The following is a 19,981-nucleotide window of genomic DNA, read 5'->3' as shown; positions in this document are numbered from 1 at the left end:
TCGAATTAATAAAATAATAATTAAAAAAACTGTTCTTTGGTTTTAAAAAAAATCTTTGCCTCCAACCCTGGCCTGGAAGTTGAATGTGAAATTTAATGATCGAGTGGATGATCAGTACCTTGAAGCAGTCATTGAAAGTGGTGTTGTGGTTATTCACTCTGATGAGTGCAGTGAAATTTCACCCAGGTAAAAGGCATCAGAGATGTTGCAAGTGAGGATATATATATATATTATACTTACAGCACCTGGTGTTGTGTATTTGAAATGATGTAATGTCAATGAGGTTGGATATGAGCGTGTGTGTGTGTGACTATTGTAAATTTAATTAAATATTAGTACATACTAAATGCAGGCAGGGAAAAATCTTTACAATGCTTCTTTGCGATCTTGAAGTAAAAACTCAAAATTGTTTATGTTGGAATCATATTTATTTATTTACAAACATAAAACAATACAACATATTAAAAGTAATCACTATGTCACTAACGAACTTCACTATATCGGACACAGTTTGTACATTTGATATACTTATTCTGAGTTACATAAGGTAACTTTCAAGGTGTTTCTATGAATATCACTCGCACATCATTCCTTAGCATCACCAATGCCATCTGCATTTATTGCAAACATTGCCTCGCTTTCTGGTAAACAAGGTGAATCATATATTTTGCATATTCTTGTTTCTCCTCGACCTTTCCTCAAATATAGCCTGCAAAGAAAGAAAGATGACAATGATTACTTTTCTTGCAATTAATACTGACAATATTAAAATCAGCAACTTATATCATAAGTACATCTCAAAACAGAACATGCTGCATCAACTAGAGAAAACTACACTATCTGCTTCAAAACTCCTGTTACAGTTTGCAATTTTCTTTGAAAAATGACTGCCTGTCCTCGATTTGTGTTCACTGTTGCAATATTGCCAAGGATGTCACAGGTTTATTCTATGAACTCTCCCAACATATCCTGAACAAACAAACAAAAAATAACAAAAAATCCAATGTATTATAAAAGAAACCTATCAAATCCTTTGTTAACAGTCCAATGCTAAACACAGACAACTGTGGCAACCAATTTTAAAGAGACTTACAAACTAATAACAAAATAATATGAACATATATGCAAGGTAACATCTAGTGAAATCAGCCTTAAATCAAGAAACATGACTATGGGTAAAAAAAGGTAATTTACTTTGTTATACTTGGACTGATAAAATGTACTGAATGTAAATCAACAGCATTCTGTGAATTGTGGCAATGAGTCATCAAAATCAAATGGTGAATAAAGTAGTTTTTCACAAAAGAGAGACAGAATTATTATACATTTGTGTAAGAAAAGCAAGGTCTTAAGTTAATCAACAACATGAAACATCACAGAAGATACAAATTTACTTTGTTCATTTTCAAAACTAAAATTCCACCTCACACATATTAAGTACAAGACATGGAACTCAGATGATGTGGTCAAGTTTTCCCCTTGTAACTAAGTTTGTAATTTAAAACTGAAACAAAAGAAGTGCAACACAAATGTATTAGTGGTTACAAACACACACATACCTAATTCATTTTTCTATGTAGCCACCATTATTTTCCAAGCACTTTTGGTACCGTACGTGGAACATGCTTTTGTATACCCTATACATAAAATTCTGCTGGCTGGAAGTTCTGCCATTTTATACATCTTATTTCCATGTATATCATTTCTGATAACTCAATATGTCAGTAAAAATTTGGAACAATGTTATCTGTGAAATTTCTGGCAAGAGCACAAGAGTGACCCTTTTACACTTTTGCAGATGTTCATAAAGGTTGCCATTTTGATTCGACACTCCTTTCTTCATCGTGAACATCTGTATGGTATTATGGTCATATGTATCTCTTCCTAAACTCACGACACCATTGCTGAACATTTCCTTTAATCATTACTGTTGAATCATATTTCACAAGTGGTGGTATTATTTATTCTTGCAGCTACCACCATTGTTCACCATAACACAAAGGCAAATATCAGCAAACTGGTGAACTGCTATGTACCCAATGGACTCTTTGCAGGTACTACACTAGCACAATCAGACTTGTGTTTTATAACCAATTGGCCCTTACTTTTGAAATGTGCCTTGTATTAACCAGTTAAGAACATTTATATTTATATTAGTACATTGGATCTTTTACATCGTTATCCTACCTCTTGGTTTAATCACAGCAATGAGGATGAATGATGAAAAGGTGACAGGACAAACACAATTATACTTCCATGCCTCACAAGGGTTCAAATTTGGGAGCTCTGTGGGAGGTTAACTAACCATTCATGTTCTTCAAGGAACGTTTTCAATTATGTATTGGATTGGCAGAATCTCGTAGGTTTTCAGTATCAGTAAATTTTATATCAGTATATGCTAAATTTCATAGTCAAAAAATATACAAACCTTGCTAGTTTCAAATCAGGCCCGTAGCTATAATTGATCTCCAGGGGGGGGGGGGGGGGGCTCACAGGTTATCAGGGGAGGGGACTTGTAAACCAAGTTAATCTTCATAAAGTTTAACAGTATTAAATGAAGATAAATTATGTGTAGGGGGGGGAGGGATCATTAAGTTAATATAAAATATAGAATTTAGAAATATCATACAAATACTAGTTTCTTTCCATACCTTATGACAGTGGTTCCCCAAGTGTGTGCCATGACACCCTAGGGCACCATGACTGGCCAATATTTTCACTGAAGTGACACGTACTTGTTAGTCTACACATGGTTTTAGTACTTTCTACACATAAAATGTTTCTGAATTTGAAATATGTGTTTATTTTTTAACTTAAGGCAAGCTACTTAACCACACTAATTGAGCATTGCAAGTGTTACATAGGCCTACATTCTGACTTGGGCACCACGAAAAAATCTTGAAACACTAAGGGTGCTGTGAAACGAAAAATTTTGGGAACCACTGCATTATGAAATATTTCTTGAAGTGTTAAATGACTACTACTGACACCATCCCCTACTACGAGGGTAATCCCAAAAGTAAGGTCTCCTATATTTTCTTAAATACAACAAAACTTTTTATTTGACAGTTGGCAACACTGTTGTGTTGGTTGCTTCTTCCACTCCCAAACAAGCCTGCGTACACCTCGCTGGGATGCTCAGTCTTCGCTTGGCAGCAGTTTGTAATGGAGCTACCGCCAAGTACAAAGTTTGCGCAGTTATTCGGTTTTTGAACGCAAAAGGCGTTAAACCGATTGAAATTCATCGCCAATTGAAGGAACTGTATGGCGAGTCGTGTATGGATGTCAAAAATGTTCACAAGAAGTGTAGTGAGTTTGCAGCTGGTTGTACTGAAATTCACGATGAAGAAAAAAGCGGTTGAATGTCAATTTCCGACGAGACAGTTGCGAAGGTTAAGCAAACCATGCGTGAAGATCGGCAGATCACTCTGGATGATCTCTGTACGTTGGTTCCTGAGGTTTCCCGAAGCACCATTCATATGATTTTGATGGAAAAGTTACAATATCGGAAGGTGTGCTCACGATGGGTCCCGCGAATGCTCACTGAAGAACGCAAACGGCAACGAGTTGACTCATCCTGCAAATTTCTTTGCCGCTATGCAGACGAAAATGCTTATTTTTTGGATTTGATTGTCACAGGTGACAACACCTGGGCATTCCACTTCACACCTGAGACCAAAGAACAATCACGTGAGTGGCAGCATTCTCTTCGCCCAAGCTGCGAAAATTCAAACACAGTCTGCCGGTAAAGTCAACTGTGTTTTGGGATCGAAAGGGGGTATTGTTGGTCGACTTCATGGCTTCTGGGACCCAATAAATGTTAACAGTTATTGTGAGACACTGAAAAAATTCAGACGGGCGATTCAGAACCGGAGAAGAGGAATGTTGAGCAAGGGCGTAAGCATTCTCTATGAAAACACTCGTCCGTCAAACCATCGTTCTCCTGCAACAGTTTGGATGGGACATCACCACCCACCCACCCTATAGTCCAGGCTTGGCACCCAGTGACTACCACCTGTTTCTCAAGTTGAAAGAATATTTGGCCAGAACGCGCTTCAGCAACGACGACAAGGTGAAAGATGAGGTTCAACGCTTCCTCAACGACATCGTGGTGAGCTGGTATGACATGGGCATACAAAAACTGCCGCAGCGCTTACAAAAATGCATCAACCGAAATGGCGATTATCTAGAAAAATAGATAAATGTTCAAGCTTTAAAATTATGTAAACATTATTGACAATAAAAGTTTCTTTGTATTTTACAAAAATTGGAGACCTTACTTTTGGGATTACCCTCGTACATGCTCCATGCTACTTTTATGATAGATACAAGCAAAAATGCACAATATTCAATCATAGTGCCTACCGTACACACCGCCCTCGGCCGAAGCAATAAAACTCCCCTTCATTCCCAAAACTTGGGAACCCTTTTAATTTTTCATTGCAAACAAAAATTATAGAAAATAGGTTTACCTATTGTCAAAGGAGTAATGCCAGGGGGAAGGGGGGGGGGGGCTGGCTGGCTACAGGCCTGTTTCAAATTATAAATTAGGTTAACTGAGAAACATTGTAACATATCATGTTGGCTGCAGAAAATTGACCAGACTAACATGTACAATTATTGATATAATAACCCCATTAAATTTCAATAGGACAGTTACAACCCATGACTGTACATCAGTTTCTTGAAACCAGAATGACACTTGTTAGTTTTTTCATACTTTGCTGTTTGAAGCTGATCACTGTTGTGGAATAGAAATACTTCCATCATGATGGATTAACGTATTAAATTTTACAGTTTACCTGGTTGTTGATGCATGGGCCATTATATTTCCACCAATTGGTTTTTTTGGGTCAGCAGCAAACAAAGCTGCACCGTCTACTTGAGCAACCACTTGGTTTGTAATTACAACAGCCACACCGAACTGTGAAAAAAGACAAATCTTTAAATGTCTTGGTGAGAATAAATTAAAATGTATTGAATAAAATTTTGAATGGCAGTACAGTATGAGAAACACCTAAGGACCTCCCCCATCCCAAAAAAAGGGAGGGTTCCTTTTTTCTAAGGAATGGATATGGTGAACACAGAAATAGCAGTAAAACTTGAACAAATTTCAAGGTTAAATCATTTGTGATGTACACAATATCTACTCTCATTTTTACACAAAAATATTTTTAAAATTAAAGTTGCATCTTTGTCTGATACCAATCATTTAAATTAATCTTACCACACTTGTTATACTAAAGGTACTAACTAACTCTCTAGCCTTCTTAAACCTGAAGGTTCATGGCTGCAGCAACACAGGCCTTTCATCTGTCCCTATCTTGAGCAAGATCTATATACTCTTTTCCATCCCTACCGATTTCCTTTAGGTCCATCTCAACGTTGTCCCTCCATCTTCATCTTGGCCTTCCTACAGGTCTCTTACCATCAGGTTTCCCAACAAGAATCCTGTAAACTCCTCTATCCTCTCCCATTCGTGCCACATGGCCTGCCCACCTAAGTCTTCTTGATTTAATTATTCTAATAATATCTGGACATGAATACAAATTATGTAGTTTTAAATTATGTAACCTTCTCCACTCACCTGTCTCCTCATCTCTTTTAGGTCCAAATATTTTCCTAAGAATCTTATTTTCAAATACTCTCAATTTATGTTCCTCTTTCAATGTAAGGGAAAAAGTTTCACACCCATATAATACTACAGGCAAAATTACTATTTTGTATATTTTAACTTTTAGTTTCTTAGATATTAAATGAGAAGACAAAAGTTTATGGAGAGAAGTAACATGCATTTCCTGAATTAAGCCTACTTTTTATTTCCTCTTTAATATAATTTTCATTTGTTAATATTACTCCTAAGTATTTGAATTTGGAAACTGGTTCAAACGAGTTGTTATCTATAATTAGATTTTGATTATTACCTAACACTTGGTTTCGGCCTGTAAGCATATATTTAGTTTCCTGTTTGTTAACTTCCAAACCTATCTCTTTAGCAGTTTTGAAAAATATTTTAGCATTATTCTTAATTGTATTTATATCATCCCCTAATAAGTCTACATCATCTGCATATGCTAACAACGGAGTCATACCATTTAATTTTAGTCCTCCTTTAGTTTCTTTTACCTTCCTAACAGCATATTCTAAGGAAAAATTAAAGAGCAATGGACATAATACATCTCCTTGTTTTAACCCATCATGAATTGTAAACTTGTCAGACACATTAATACCCACACGAATTTTACTTTCTATTTCACTGGTGCATACTTTTATCATACTAATAAACTTCTTAGGTATTCCAAACTCTACTAATATATTATATAATTTATCTCTTTTGACCGAATCATATGCTTTTTTGAAATCAATGAATAGTTGATGGACATTTTGATTATATTCCCACTTTTTTTCAAGTGTCTGTCTGATGTGAAAAATTTGATCTGTAGTTGATCTGTTACGTTTAAATCCACATTGATAATCACCTATAATTTCATTAGCATATGGGGTTAGTCTTGTTAAAAGAATGTTAGATAATATTTTATATGTTGTTGAGAGTAGAAAATTTCACGGTAATTATTGCAGTTCATGATTCTTTTCACTGTTGAGGGATTTCTTCTTTATTCCATATTAAACAAATTAATTTATGAATTTGACATATTTACACCTTTACATAAATCTCTGATATTCTTGTTGTTGCTGTTTGTTTCAATTTCATTAATTTTGCTTGTCAAGTAATCTCTTTTCTTACTTCTAAACGTGCGGTTAACTTCTCAGTTTATTCTATTATAATTGCTTAGATTTGTATCATCAGAGTTATTTAACCACCTAAGTCTAGCCTGATTTCTTATTTCTATTAGATTATGACATTCATTATCAAACCATGGGTTACTTTTTCTTGGTTTATGGTATCCCATACTTTCTTTAGCTGCTGATTCTATTGCATTACGTATGTGCTCCCAATTCTTATTTACATCTGTTTCATTTGTATTTTCATCATCATTTAAATCCTGCAAATCATCAAATCTATTTGACAGTTTAATTTGGTAATCTTTTTTAATTCTTTCATCAGCAAATTTTCCTGTATTAAATTTTAGAACTTTTAGATTTTGAGAGTACATAATTAAAACCTGGTCATCAATAGATGTGATAACACACAAAGGATCAAATCTGCTGTGTCTAATGCCATGTTTCTATTTGCTGCATCACTGACATCAGCAACATTTAATTGGTTTAAAATATTAATGTTACTGTCCTTCATGCAACAATCATAGAATAAGCCACAAACTCACTGTTAATCAAGGCATTCGTATACTTTGACATAGTACTTGTTAATTACAGTAATTATTCCAAATAGCGTTGCGGTTTAGTCGGTAGGACATCTTGACTGCCATGCAGGAGACCCAGGTTTCATTCTAAGGCTAGGTGATCTAAGGTTGGAATTTTTCCAGCCTTGTCCCCACAAAAAACTACTCTGGGGCTCACCCAGCTTCAAATCAATGGGTACATAGGGGCAACCCTGGGGGGTAAAGGTGGCTGAAGCATGATGGTGATCACATCACTTCCAAAATGGCCGAGATCGAGAATGTATGCGGCCCTACCCCCCACATCCCCTAAAATGTGCCTTCATGGCACGGTGCTATATGTACAGGGAACTTTACCCTTTACCATTAGCATATGTCTTGCTGACCACCTTCATAAAGATTAGATTTTCACAAGTCTATTTGCATCAAACGTTCCAGAATAGCATTCCAATTGTGACCATTAAAGAAAAGATTTGGAGTTTGTTCCTTGATTCCTCTACAAAATCTTACCATTTCTTTATGCATCCCATGTTTTTATTTACTTTTCTTCTTTTTTAAAGAAAGGCTGTAACTTCCCTCAAAAATTCCCCCACCAAGTACGTCACTGTCTGCTCCAGTTGCAGACTTCATATACTAAACATGAAAAGTCATTTTACTATCATGAATCTCCAAGGACACTTGACCCTACGTTTCTGATCATCATAGCTGAGAATTTCAATTTTCAACTCAATTTGACCCTTCCTAAACCTCCATGGCTAATGGACAAAACTCATGTTCAGTACAATAAACATAAAAATATCAGAGAAAAAACACAATTTTCGTTATGATTGAAAGATGTACTAAAAAGCTAAACTATAGGTCTCCCTTAAATTTGGGTGGGTAGTGCATTCCAAGGGTAGCCACTCTAGGACCATGATAAAATTCAAGTGTAATTCCCGGTTTTCAAGGTGAACGTTCCAAAAATTCAAAGGTACAAGTAGACGCTTTCTCTATTTCAACCTTACGTATTACCGCCTCTCATCAGCCACACACACACATACAGACACAAATATAACAACAATATAAAGGGTCTGTGTGATTCCAACGTATTAAAAAATTGTAATTCAATTCAATTAAACAGTATATATATTTACAATATTTAGTTTAAGGTGCGAAGTTTACATTTGCCATTTCGCATATGGGTCAATCCATGTCAAGTGGTCCAGGATATGAGAAAATCGTTGCTCGACAATTTTTAAAAACTCTAATTTTCTCTGTGCAGTTACTTTACCATGTTGTTAGTTGAAAACAGACATTATTTTAGTTTTAGTGGCTAGGTTTTGAGTGGCAGCCATAAATGTTCAAAGATCCGCCATTTGGTGGTGTCGTAAGGGGTTACTGAATCTGAAATATCTCAGCCCCTAATTATCCTATCGATGTGGAACAAAAACCAAAATGATCAGCAAACTGTAAGCTACAAGACTGTGTATTAGCCATTGTTACATATGAATTATGAAAGGGTGAAATTTTAGTTTGAAAAAGTAGGTCATTGACGCTAAAAGTTCTGATTTTAGCAGATAATATTTGCAAGAAGGGAAATTGTCAGGAAGTTGAGCTTTACTGGATAAAGAGCTCTGATATAGATGTGCTCATTCACCAAGTTTCAACCCTTAGACATGCACCCCCTTTTTTTAGAAATGATTAAAAAGTTAGAAAAGTGAACCTTTCACAGGTAGATATCTCTGGTGGGGGGGACTTGATAAAAATATACAATCCCTCCCCATAACAGTTCGGTATGAATATATTATGTACCAAAAATTAGGATTTTCAGATTTCATTATAAGTACCTTTAATATTAACACAAAGTTATACCTACAAATAAGCATATGCAGAAGTACGGATAAATGAGAGTTTACTGTATATACATCATAAATCAATTGACAGTGGACGAATAACGCACAGAGGGGTTTATCAAAGCATACAAGAACAACACTGGGTTACTTATTACCACTTAAACAGAGTGTTCCACAAAAAGGTGTGAGATTTCATCACACAACTGAGGAGTGATAGTGTGACACCGACCAGTTGCATTTGTAAGCTCAATGGGTGTAAGCTACCTTAAAATATTCTTGAAAGGCACTATGTATTGTTGTCTTTTGAAATTTGGAATGAAGTTCATGGTACTTATGGCTCGTAAAAATGAACTTTGAGGTCATCACGTTCGATGCTGACTTCTTCAACAATTCCAATATACCAGTTTGCATCATAAATACACGCAACTATGTCACCTGTTTAGAGGTGACACCATTGTTTTTGTTATTGCACTTTTCCTTCACAACAAATAGTCTTGTGTAGCATGTAGCACATAATGATTTTCCAGGAATCAGATCTACAACATAATTCTTTTCCTTTAGTAGGTGTGCACTCGTAACTTCTGGAAGTCCTTTAGTTATGACTTTTTTATGGATTTTTAGAGGGTCGCAACACGATTGACCAAAAAGATGATGATACTTTCGAGAAAACTTCACTTCATGGTAGTTGCATATGTTTCAAATGCCACTGCTTGTTCTCAATATCAGAAGATTCTTCTTTTCTTCACTGAAGTCACCAAGTGCCTTAATGTTTCTTGATACTGACCCATACATATCCTTATGACATTCTTCACCACTTAATTTACCTACATCACATTCCATTTTGTCACTAACTGGATGTAACGATACACAGAACTGCAGAAACACAACCTTCCTCTTGAGCTGCAAGAATCTGAATGAGGCACCAGTGATGAATTCCCATGAGATGCATCTCTGAACACGATTGTGCATGTTGGAACGAGCAACTTGCTTATGCTTACTGCTTTCATGTATATCTATTCTATTTACCTCATATAACTTTTTCTTGTATGCTTTGATAAACCCCTTTGTGAGTTATTCGTCCACTGTCAAATGATTTATGATGTATATACAGTGAACTCTCATTTATCCGTACTTCTGCATATGCTTATTTGTATGTATAACTTTGTGTTAATATTAAAAGTACTTATAATGAAATCTGAAAATCCTAAATTTTGGTACATAATATTTTCATACCGAACTGTTATGGGGAGGGATTGTATATTTTTATCAGGTCCCCCACCAGAGATATCTACCTGTGAAAGGTGCACTTTTTTCTCTAACTTTTTAATCATTTCTAGAAAAAAAGGGGGGCATGTCTAAGGGTTGAAACTTGGTGAATAAGCACATCTATATCAGAGCTCTTTATCCAGTAAAGCTCAACTTCCTGACAATTTCCCTTCTTGCAAATATTATCTGCTAAAATCAGAACTTTTAGCGTCAATGACCTACTTTTTCAAACTTAAATTTCACCCTTTCATAATTCATATGTAACACAGTCTTGTAGCTTACAGTTTGCTGATCATTTTGGTTTTTATTCCACATCGAAAGGATAATTAGGGGCTGAGATATTTCAGATTCGGTAACCCCTTACGACACCACCAAATGCCACTCGATACCTACAGCCATTAAAATTAAAATAATGACTGTTTTCAACTAACATGGTAAAGTAACTGCACAGAAAAAAATAGATTTTTTAAAAATTGTCGAGCAACATGGATTGGACCACTTGACATGGATTGTCCCTACTCAGACTTGAAATATATCTACAAACACAAATCACAAATGTTACAGGATATACTAATCTAAGAAAAATTGTTAATTGTACAAGAATTTCACACTCAAATTCACCCTAATCAACTTCAAGATATCTTAACTTGCAACAGCCTAAAATCTTTCAGATTTCTCTGCAAAGGACACTAACAAAGTACCATAAACAGATTGAGAGGATTCTGTTTTATTTTCCATTAGCTTTTTTCTCATTCCTCGATAAAAATATAAGCAAACCTCTGAAATACTTGCCTCAGGGCATTTATAAATAGGTATAAATTCAATGGGATTTCGATAAATAAAAGTTGCAATTTTTCACGTCTAAGGAGAAAAATTCACGCAGAATTCCCAGAGCCAATAATTCACGCAAAATTCCCAGAATTTAAGGAATCCCCGGTGAGTAGCCACCCTGATTCCAGTTAAAAATTAATTTAGGATGCTACATTTTTATGCCAAAGTTATGTCACATAATGCTAGGGCTGTGCGATATTTCAATATCGACGTCGGATATCGATATTATTGACGTATGGTGGTGTTGCATTCCTTACGTACACTGAATGGTAAAAGAAACAGTAGGCGAATTGTCCATCACTATTTTCATTCAGTTTGTTTTCAACACTGTGATGGCAATTAATTGAAATAGTAACGTCAATAAGTAGAGGTGAACATCTATTTCGAATCAACAGAATTTCATTCCTTTAAATAGCACAGGATGTAGAATAAGAATATAATGAAAATAGCAATGGACAATTTGCCTACTATTATCTTTGCCATTGACTGTACAAGTTAAGTCAAGCATAAGGATGTTAAGATAACAAGTAATGCGCTCACCACACAGGGACAGAACTTGGGAGGTGAATGATGAGAGATTGCCTCTGATTAACATGGAAAGCAAATACGTGCAACAACCAATAAAAAGAACAAGGTTCCTACATTATATAACTGGCTGGTTACCCTTGTGTGCCCAACTATAGGGATGGTATCATACGATACGAGACAATACTTCAGGGTTCCCACGTGAACTTGAAATGTATTTTCCTTGAGATTTCCCTGAGTTTTCCAGAATCTTCAATTTTTTTCCAGAGTAGTCAATACATAGTGCAGTATTGTTTATTTTTTTACAATAGCCTCCATTTTTCCCTCATAGACATAACACCACCTCCTTGTTGTTATTATTATTATTAGAGATGAGATGGACTAGCTGATTGATTGATTTAAAATTTTTGGGTGCTTCAGCCTTTTTGGCCATATTGCACCCTTCTAAGTATACGGGGAAAATCTCCTTTATCTAAAAACCCTTATCTTAAAATTAAAAAAGGGGCGTAGAAAAGTTAAAAATGCAAGTTCTAAAGGAACTTCCACAGGACAAACACGACATTTAAAAATGGCAAGGATAGTTTAAAAACTTCCTTAGAAACAGTGTAAAAGGCATGCTCTTCTCAAAAAAATAAAAACATTTGGTAAAACACTGTCATCATCTCCCAACATGAGAAGGTTAAAACTCTGTCTGAGGAATTCAAAATCAGCACATCTGAGAAGAATGTGCTAAACACTTAATACAACGCTAGAGGTACTGCACAGGGGAGGGTCCAGCCCTTGCAGCAAATGGTAATGTGTGAGATGGTTGTGTCAGATTTGAAGCAGGGTTAAGATGACTTATTCTCGACAAGACAGAGAACGAGAAGGTCACCATCTGCATCAGCTCCTTCATTATCCTTGATGCCTACATGACTGGGGACCCAGCAGAAGCAAACTAATTGTTACTCCATTGGTAGGGACATTGAATTTTCGCGATGCGCGAAATCGTGAAATGTGAAAAAAAGATGCAATTTTGAACATTCTGCACGTAACTACACCCCCAATGATGAAATATGGATGAGTTTTATTCGCGAAGTAATGCGAAATGTGTGCTTTTCCACGAAATGAACGCTTTTTCGCGAAATATCATCAAATTAAGTAAACAACATGCAAATACCGGCAATCGAGGTTGTGCACGCAAACTGTCGATTTGTAATGAAACATTTGCCTAAAGTTTCCTACCACTTGCAGCTGAAGAATGTTTTATCTTCGATCACATCAGGAAGGTGCTGCAAATTGGGATTTCCCATGCACATAATCTCAGTTCGAAAACTTCGTTCCCTGTCAAGCTGCATTCCTTTCTTCCCCCGAATATGCAATTTAGAAATGAAGTGATTTTGTGTTGATGTTTTCTTTTTGGTTGGCCAGCTAAGTACTTGTGTATGTGTACAGTATATAAAAATGAAGTAGTTTATCAATTTATAGCTCTTTTGTATGTTGTTTCCTCTCATGATGAAAAAGTGTGTGCCAATTTTTTTTTCCCACCACTGGTATATACTGCTGATCTAACATTTTATTTACCGCTCTCCTCAGTTTTTATTTACCATAAATTTGTCTCCCTATCTATTGGTATGGACATATCTGTGTATCAGTAATATTACTGATAATTTTAGCCATTTTTAATTACTTTTATGAACAAAAAAATACAATTTGTATGTCATACTTTGTGAAGTAAATGTCTAAGCAGTTCATTATTAAAGTAAATCATATTGAATCACTTGGTTACATATGTTAATTGAGGAGGTGAATGAATGTTCTGCATGAATCATTTGCAATTTTGCATTGGCTCAGTTATCGGAATGTAAATTTTATATCAGTAGTTTATCAGTACTGGGAAATACTTCGTGTCAGTTCACTTTCTCAAATCAAACTAAATGAAGAATCCCTGTGCACATATAATTAAGGACTACGGTAACAGATATTTGTCTTGAGTTAACACCTTTTCAAACTATATTGCAGTGCACAATATAACATTCCAAACATACCACCTAGAGAACAAATATTTTCACACTTTTGAGAAACAGAAATTTACAAATGGACACAATATCAATTAATTTGTAAGGAAAATAAACATATGTTACAAGCCTATCTTCAAAGCAGCTTGTGTGAAGAAAATCAACAGGTAGGAGCATATTCTAGCAATTCAGATGTACTTCAATGTGACTCATTAATCAATTAGGTGATTTTCCCTGAAAATTTTATTTTTTAAAAATTCCCTGAGATTTCCAGGTTTTCCCAGGTGTGCGAGAACCCTGCAAGTTGTAACTGATTGCCTCGTTCTTGGTCTCGCCTCAATGTACAGCACATACACAGCACAAAATACTTTGTAATAACATTTTTCTGTTTGATGCATAGTTTTGAAGCTACGAGCAGGGACAGCTCCAGAAGAGGGCAGGGACGAAACTTCAAATTGAAAAATTTAGGTGTCGGTATTGTCACGATCGTAAATATTGCCTATTTTCGGCATCATCGATATCGATATGCAATTGATAACGAACTTAGATATCGAAAAATCAATATCACACAGCCCTGCATAATGCAAGTGTTTAGCCCTGTATATTTTTAAATTAAACAAAACACAATTTATCTGTACTAATAGTAAAGTTATTCACTAGGTAAACATTTTGTGTACATTCTCAAAATTTCAAGCTTGGTCCCAGTTACGGGAGATTAATTATAAGCATGTGATCTATCATCTCAAGGGTAACTTCAGTATCTTGACTTCTAAGTCGTATGCAATTTGAATCAAAGCAGAAATATCATCAATGTACCGTATATTCCTTACCTCATCTGCTAATCGCAACAACATTCTCAAAAACCTAGCCATGTGCATTTGCCTGGCTGAAAGTTCTCCTCGTCCAGCATAGTCTGTTCGATAGAGAGAGGTTGCACTGTCTACAATCAACAAAGCATACCTGAAATGTTCATTACAAAAGATTCATATCAAAATTTCATAAACATTAACTTTCGTTAACATTAATTTTCTAATAAATTAAAAAACCTTCTACATAAATATTTGAAGTACAATTTGTAAGCAGTTTTATTACAGACTGTAAATTAAATGAAAACTTATTCCAAATTATTTTCCATGAATGTTTAATGTATTATACAAAGTTACTGCAAAATAAATAGTTCATCTTAGAAAATCAAACCATTTAATATAATTATACTAACTAATCAATGTTTTGTAGAGAAACTTTTAAAAGTGGTAAGACTATAGCCTGTGATGATGAAACAACAGAAAGTCGACCAGTCAGGCGAGATTAGAGCAAATATTGTGGAGAAGAAATTGTGTGTGCTTGAATAAGAAAATGTATACTCTGCTGTGCAATGGTAATTTAGAACATGTGTTTTCGAAACACAACTGACTAGCAAAAACATCTACAATCTATTCTAAACAACTTACTCATTCAACCATGTATTTCTTATGTGCCTGATGATGCGAACAAGATGTTTGTGAAACATTATCAGTTAATCAATGTGCTGTTTCTAACCACATAGATGAGAAAGAGTCTCTCTTACAAAAGTTATGAAATGGAAAATATGAATAAATGCAACTAAAAATATTAATTGAGTTTTTGTTTTAAATCCATTTTATGCACAACAAGGCTAATTGGGCCTACAATTTAAAGTGGGATCCAAACCACTTGAGCCTTCATGGACCCTTTGATTACAAGGCAACGATGTAACCTCGATATTAATAAGTTTTGGGTAATAGATTACCGAATCTTCTCAACTGATCATGATGGAACAACAAAACTAGATCACCTGCTAAACATGTTAAATAATGCTATCTGAAAGGCCCCGAAATATAAGTTAAATTACATGATTTAAAAAAAATGTACAAGGGTGATTCAAAAAGTAAGGTAACGAGCTCTCATGGACAAACTTTATTCCACAAGCAGATATAATGACACACAGTAGTATGGCACTGATATACACATTACTTTCCAACATAGTCACCATGTTTGTCCAAACACTTGACTTGTTCCCACGGTACACCAAGGCATCAATGCCGGCATAAAATAAAACTGCGTCAAGTCCCTGAAGCCACGTCATGACGGCTTGCTGAACTTCCGTATTGCTTATGAATCGCCTACCCACCACTTGATTCTTGAATGGTCCGAAGAGATGGAAATCACTGGGTGTCACATTGTGCAGCCACATTTCATCCCTTGCAACGATATGGTGAAACTGCATCAAGTGCATGAGAGACAATCCCATCCTAGTGGCTTTGTTGCCTTCTGTGAGTTGCCTTGGCACCCAGCATGAACACGTCTTTAGGTAGCCCAGTTGCTCATGAATGATCTTGTGCACACTGTCCACTGAGGTGCTGAATTCCTCAGCAATACTGCTAAATCGAATGCGAAAATCGTCCTGAATCAGACCTTCAATACAGCATAAATTGTCATCTGTGGTGGACGTGCTTGGCCGACCGGATCGCTGCTCATCTTGCACATCTGTGCTGCCATTATGGAACTCAGTGCAGCAAGCCCACACCTGTTTTCGTGACATTACATTAGCACAGTACAACTCAAACAGTTGACGATGAATTTCTGCTGGTGAGGTGCCCTTTAGATGCAAAAACCTTATCACACTATGCACTTCCATGCTTGACCATGGTTCTGTGAGCACAGCCATGTTCCAACTGATATTGTGAGGGTTTGAGGCAACATATGCACCATGTAACGACTGTGTGATAAAGCTGTGCTCTTCTGCTGCCAGCCTGGCAGGAAATTCAAGTAACAAGAGGGGCATGATACCTGTGAGACCTGTTTGTTATCTTACTTTTCAATGACCGTTGTATAAATAATAGGGCTTAATTAATTTTCTTAAAAGTTGGCATAACCACTCTTGTATATTACAAATCATGCAATAAAGCTTATTTTGAACATGACCTGTATTATTCTGTGTACAGTGATATAGTAATCTAAGATTGTGTATAACTTTACAGTATGAACTTGAATTAGTTCTAGAAAACTGGAATGAAATATTGCCAAATTAATAAAGGCCACTTTTGAATTTGTTATCAAGTCCACTTTATGCACAGAAAAGCTAATCAGGACTGAATGTACAGTTTTAAAGTGGGATTCAAACCACTATGTGCCTCCTCCAGGTATCAAACCTGGAACCCCTTGATTACAAGATGACGTTACCACTATCCAAGGAGGGAGCCACTTTCGAAATAAGAATTAGTGTATTATTATACAGCATATATTTCCAAATAATGGCTTCTACATACATTACTCACTATTGTATCTCCTACAGAGTAAGAAGTGATTGAAAAAGATCTAAGGTAGGAAAATCATTGCTTCTAGTGTATCTAGTTACCTTGCTTCAGTCATCATAGCACAAGCATGAATCAGAAGCTGCGTCTGATGATCTGTGTTGTATGCACGAGCATAAATAACATTGTCCAAGACATCAGCTCCTGTGAGCTTGTATCTGTCAGCGACAGCCAGAAGTCTCTCAGGTCGGAAAGTTCCCTCCGTGTCTATGTATAGGCACTTGCCTTCACCTCCGTTTTGATCTATGGGTAACTGGAAGACAAATGTATACTAAAATAACCATCTAACTTTCAACTATGTATGAATTTCATGTTTAATCCATATTTTACTCTTAAATTAAGCCCATTATTCAGCTACTCTCAATATTTCAAGTGAATTTTACTACAAAAAAAAAATGTAATCACTATTTGATTCTTGAAGAGACCTCATTGAACCAAGTTGTTATAAACACAAAAGGATATGTTATAACTTACACAGAAGTGAAGTGCAAATTGTGACTCAATCAGGGATCAAACCTGGGTAACTTCCATCTCATGTCAATGATTTATTATTAAGCTACCAAGCCTTCTCTAGCATTCTACAATTCCCACAACTCAGATTCCGGAAAAAGTTTATAATGTCCATTCCAGGTATACTGCAATTTCCCATCGCTACTGAAAACCTTTGGACACTATTGCCATCTTCCTACTATAGGGAGAACTAATTAAACTGAACTAACTATATCAAACAGCTTGTGGCACACTAAAAATTACGTTATAGGCATTATAAAAACTTACACAGAGATCTAAGTGGTTGTGAATATACACAGAGCTCACTGAATTGTTACCAACCCTCCAAATAACAAGGAACGGCCTAGCAGCTGCTCTGATCACATGACCACCCTGGCTGGAAGTATTGTGGTGAATGTATAGACACAACGCTACATGTTAGTCAAACAGCACACGTTAAAATGGGAGGTGGTCAGGATTTAACATTGTTCCAAAAAGGGCATGATTGTAGGTGCCCGAGTATCAGGTGCGTCAATAACCCACACGGCAACACTGGTCGGATGCACCTGTTTCGGTATAGTGAAGGTGTACAGAGAATGGCAAGAAAATGGGGCAACGACCACCAAGAGGAAGAATTGCAACGGCGTATGGAAGGTGACACTACAGGGAGAGCGTAGAGTCAAACGGCTCATCACCATCAGCATCCGGGATTTACAGGACACATACAACGCTGCACACTGGCATGCATGAAGTTCCACAGCAGACTACCCACTCCTCATGAAGCGTCACCACTGACTTGGTCTCCCTTGATCCCATGAGGATGCTGTTTGGACTGTGGGCAATTGGAAAAGGGTGTGTTGGTCCGATGAATCACAGTTTTTGCTACACCACTCTGACGGCGTGTGCATGTGGGGTGCAGACAACACGAGGCTATGGACCCTTCCTGCATGGTGAGTGCTGTACAGGCGAGTGGGGGCAGCTGTATGGTGTGGGGTTGCTTCTGTTGGTATGGACTGGGACCATTGGTGTGTATAGACCACTGTGTATCGGGAGGTGTTAGGGGACCACTTACACCCCAAAATGCAACACTTCTACCCACACGGGGACGGCATTTTTTAGGATGACAATGCACGATGCCATCGAGGTGGGACTGTACTTGCTTGGCTGGAGGAACATTCCACAGAGATGCAGCATATGAAATGGTCCCCTAATGCTCCCGATATTAATGCCATAGAGCATCTGTGGAATGTTGTGGAATGAGCTCTTCGAACCATCATGCATCCTACACCAACGTCAGTTGGCTCGGTATAGAATGCCGTCAGAAATATATGGTGTCAGATCCTTGTTGAGACATATCAGCACCTCGTGGAATCCTTGCCACGATGAGTCCAGGCCAAAGAAGGACCAACAAAGTATTAAGTAGATGTTCACAATTCAGTGAGTACTCAGTGTATGCTGACCAAGGATATGGTAAAGAGAGAGAGGGAGGGAGAGAAAGAGAGGGAGGGAGGGAGAGAGAGAGCGAGGGAGGGAGAGAGAGAGAAAATCCCCAACTTTTCTGGTGTACGGATCTATCTCCAATCTGGTATTGCAGATAGTGACTTAAATATGAACAGGCATAGCTCACCCAGAGAGAGAGAGTGTCAACAGTGATGGTTCACTTGGTTCACAGTTTATAATTTTTATTATGGGAGCAACAAAATTATTACTAAAAATCTGTGGTACAAAGCAATAAGTAGTATACCTTACCTGACATGTTACAGCAAGTGTATGGCACAGCTGTGTTTTCCCAGTCCTGAATTCTCCAAATATCTCAGTTATAGATCCTGTTTCGATGCCACCTCCAAGCAGCTTGTCCAACTCTCGGGAACCTGTTGTCAGTTGTATTATTTCAGAACGCTTCTGGTGATATTCAGTTGCTGTAGTAAACCCCATTGGCACAAGCTTACAAGCCTCCAGCTACAAGAACAGACCACAGAAAAGAAGCGATGGATTGATATGAATTTTAACCCATGCTGATAAAAGAATCAATATGATATTTACCGTTTATGGTAGCCTAGATTCAATATTAAAATACCAAATATTCCATGAAGACTGAATGATTCATTCACATCTGTAATTAATTTGTGTAACCTAAGGGGCGGGCGGGCGGGCGGGCGGGCGGGCGTGCGTGCGTGCGTGCGTGCGTGCGTGCGTGCGTGCGTGCGTGCGTGCGTGCGTGCGTGCGTGCGTGCGTGCGTGCGTGCGTGCGTGCGTGCGTGCGTGCGTGCGTGCGTGCGTGCGTGCGTGCGTGCGTGCGTGCGTGCGTGCGTGCGTGCGTGCGTGCGTGCGTGCGTGCGTGCGTGCGTGCGTGCGTGCGTGCGTGCGTGCGTGCGTGCGTGCGTGCGTGCGTGCGTGCGTGCGTGCGTGCG

The 19,981-nt window shown here is 37.2% G+C and overlaps 1 protein-coding gene across 3 annotated transcripts in view; it reads right to left on the bottom strand.

The window, feature by feature from the left end:
* Positions 1–417: 417 nt before the first annotated feature.
* The window catches only part of spn-A (RAD51 recombinase homolog spn-A), a 61,116-nt gene continuing 41,552 nt past the window's right edge, over positions 418–19,981 (bottom strand). For all 3 annotated transcript variants that reach the window (XM_083119899.1, XM_083119898.1, XM_083119900.1), the window contains exons 4-8: positions 19,320–19,529; positions 17,126–17,334; positions 14,580–14,709; positions 4,803–4,924; positions 418–709 (exon numbers count right to left, since the gene is read on the bottom strand). In XM_083119899.1, the coding sequence (XP_082976025.1) occupies positions 586–709; positions 4,803–4,924; positions 14,580–14,709; positions 17,126–17,334; positions 19,320–19,529 (795 nt within the window). In that variant the 3' untranslated portion in view covers positions 418–585. The remainder of the gene's footprint in view (positions 710–4,802; positions 4,925–14,579; positions 14,710–17,125; positions 17,335–19,319; positions 19,530–19,981) is intronic.

This window comes from Lepisma saccharinum, chromosome 3 (assembly GCF_977018435.1).
Source record: "Lepisma saccharinum chromosome 3, izLepSacc3.1, whole genome shotgun sequence".
Classification (NCBI taxonomy): Eukaryota; Metazoa; Arthropoda; class Insecta; order Zygentoma; family Lepismatidae; genus Lepisma; species Lepisma saccharinum.
This window is presented reverse-complemented; position numbering and strand designations above follow the sequence as displayed.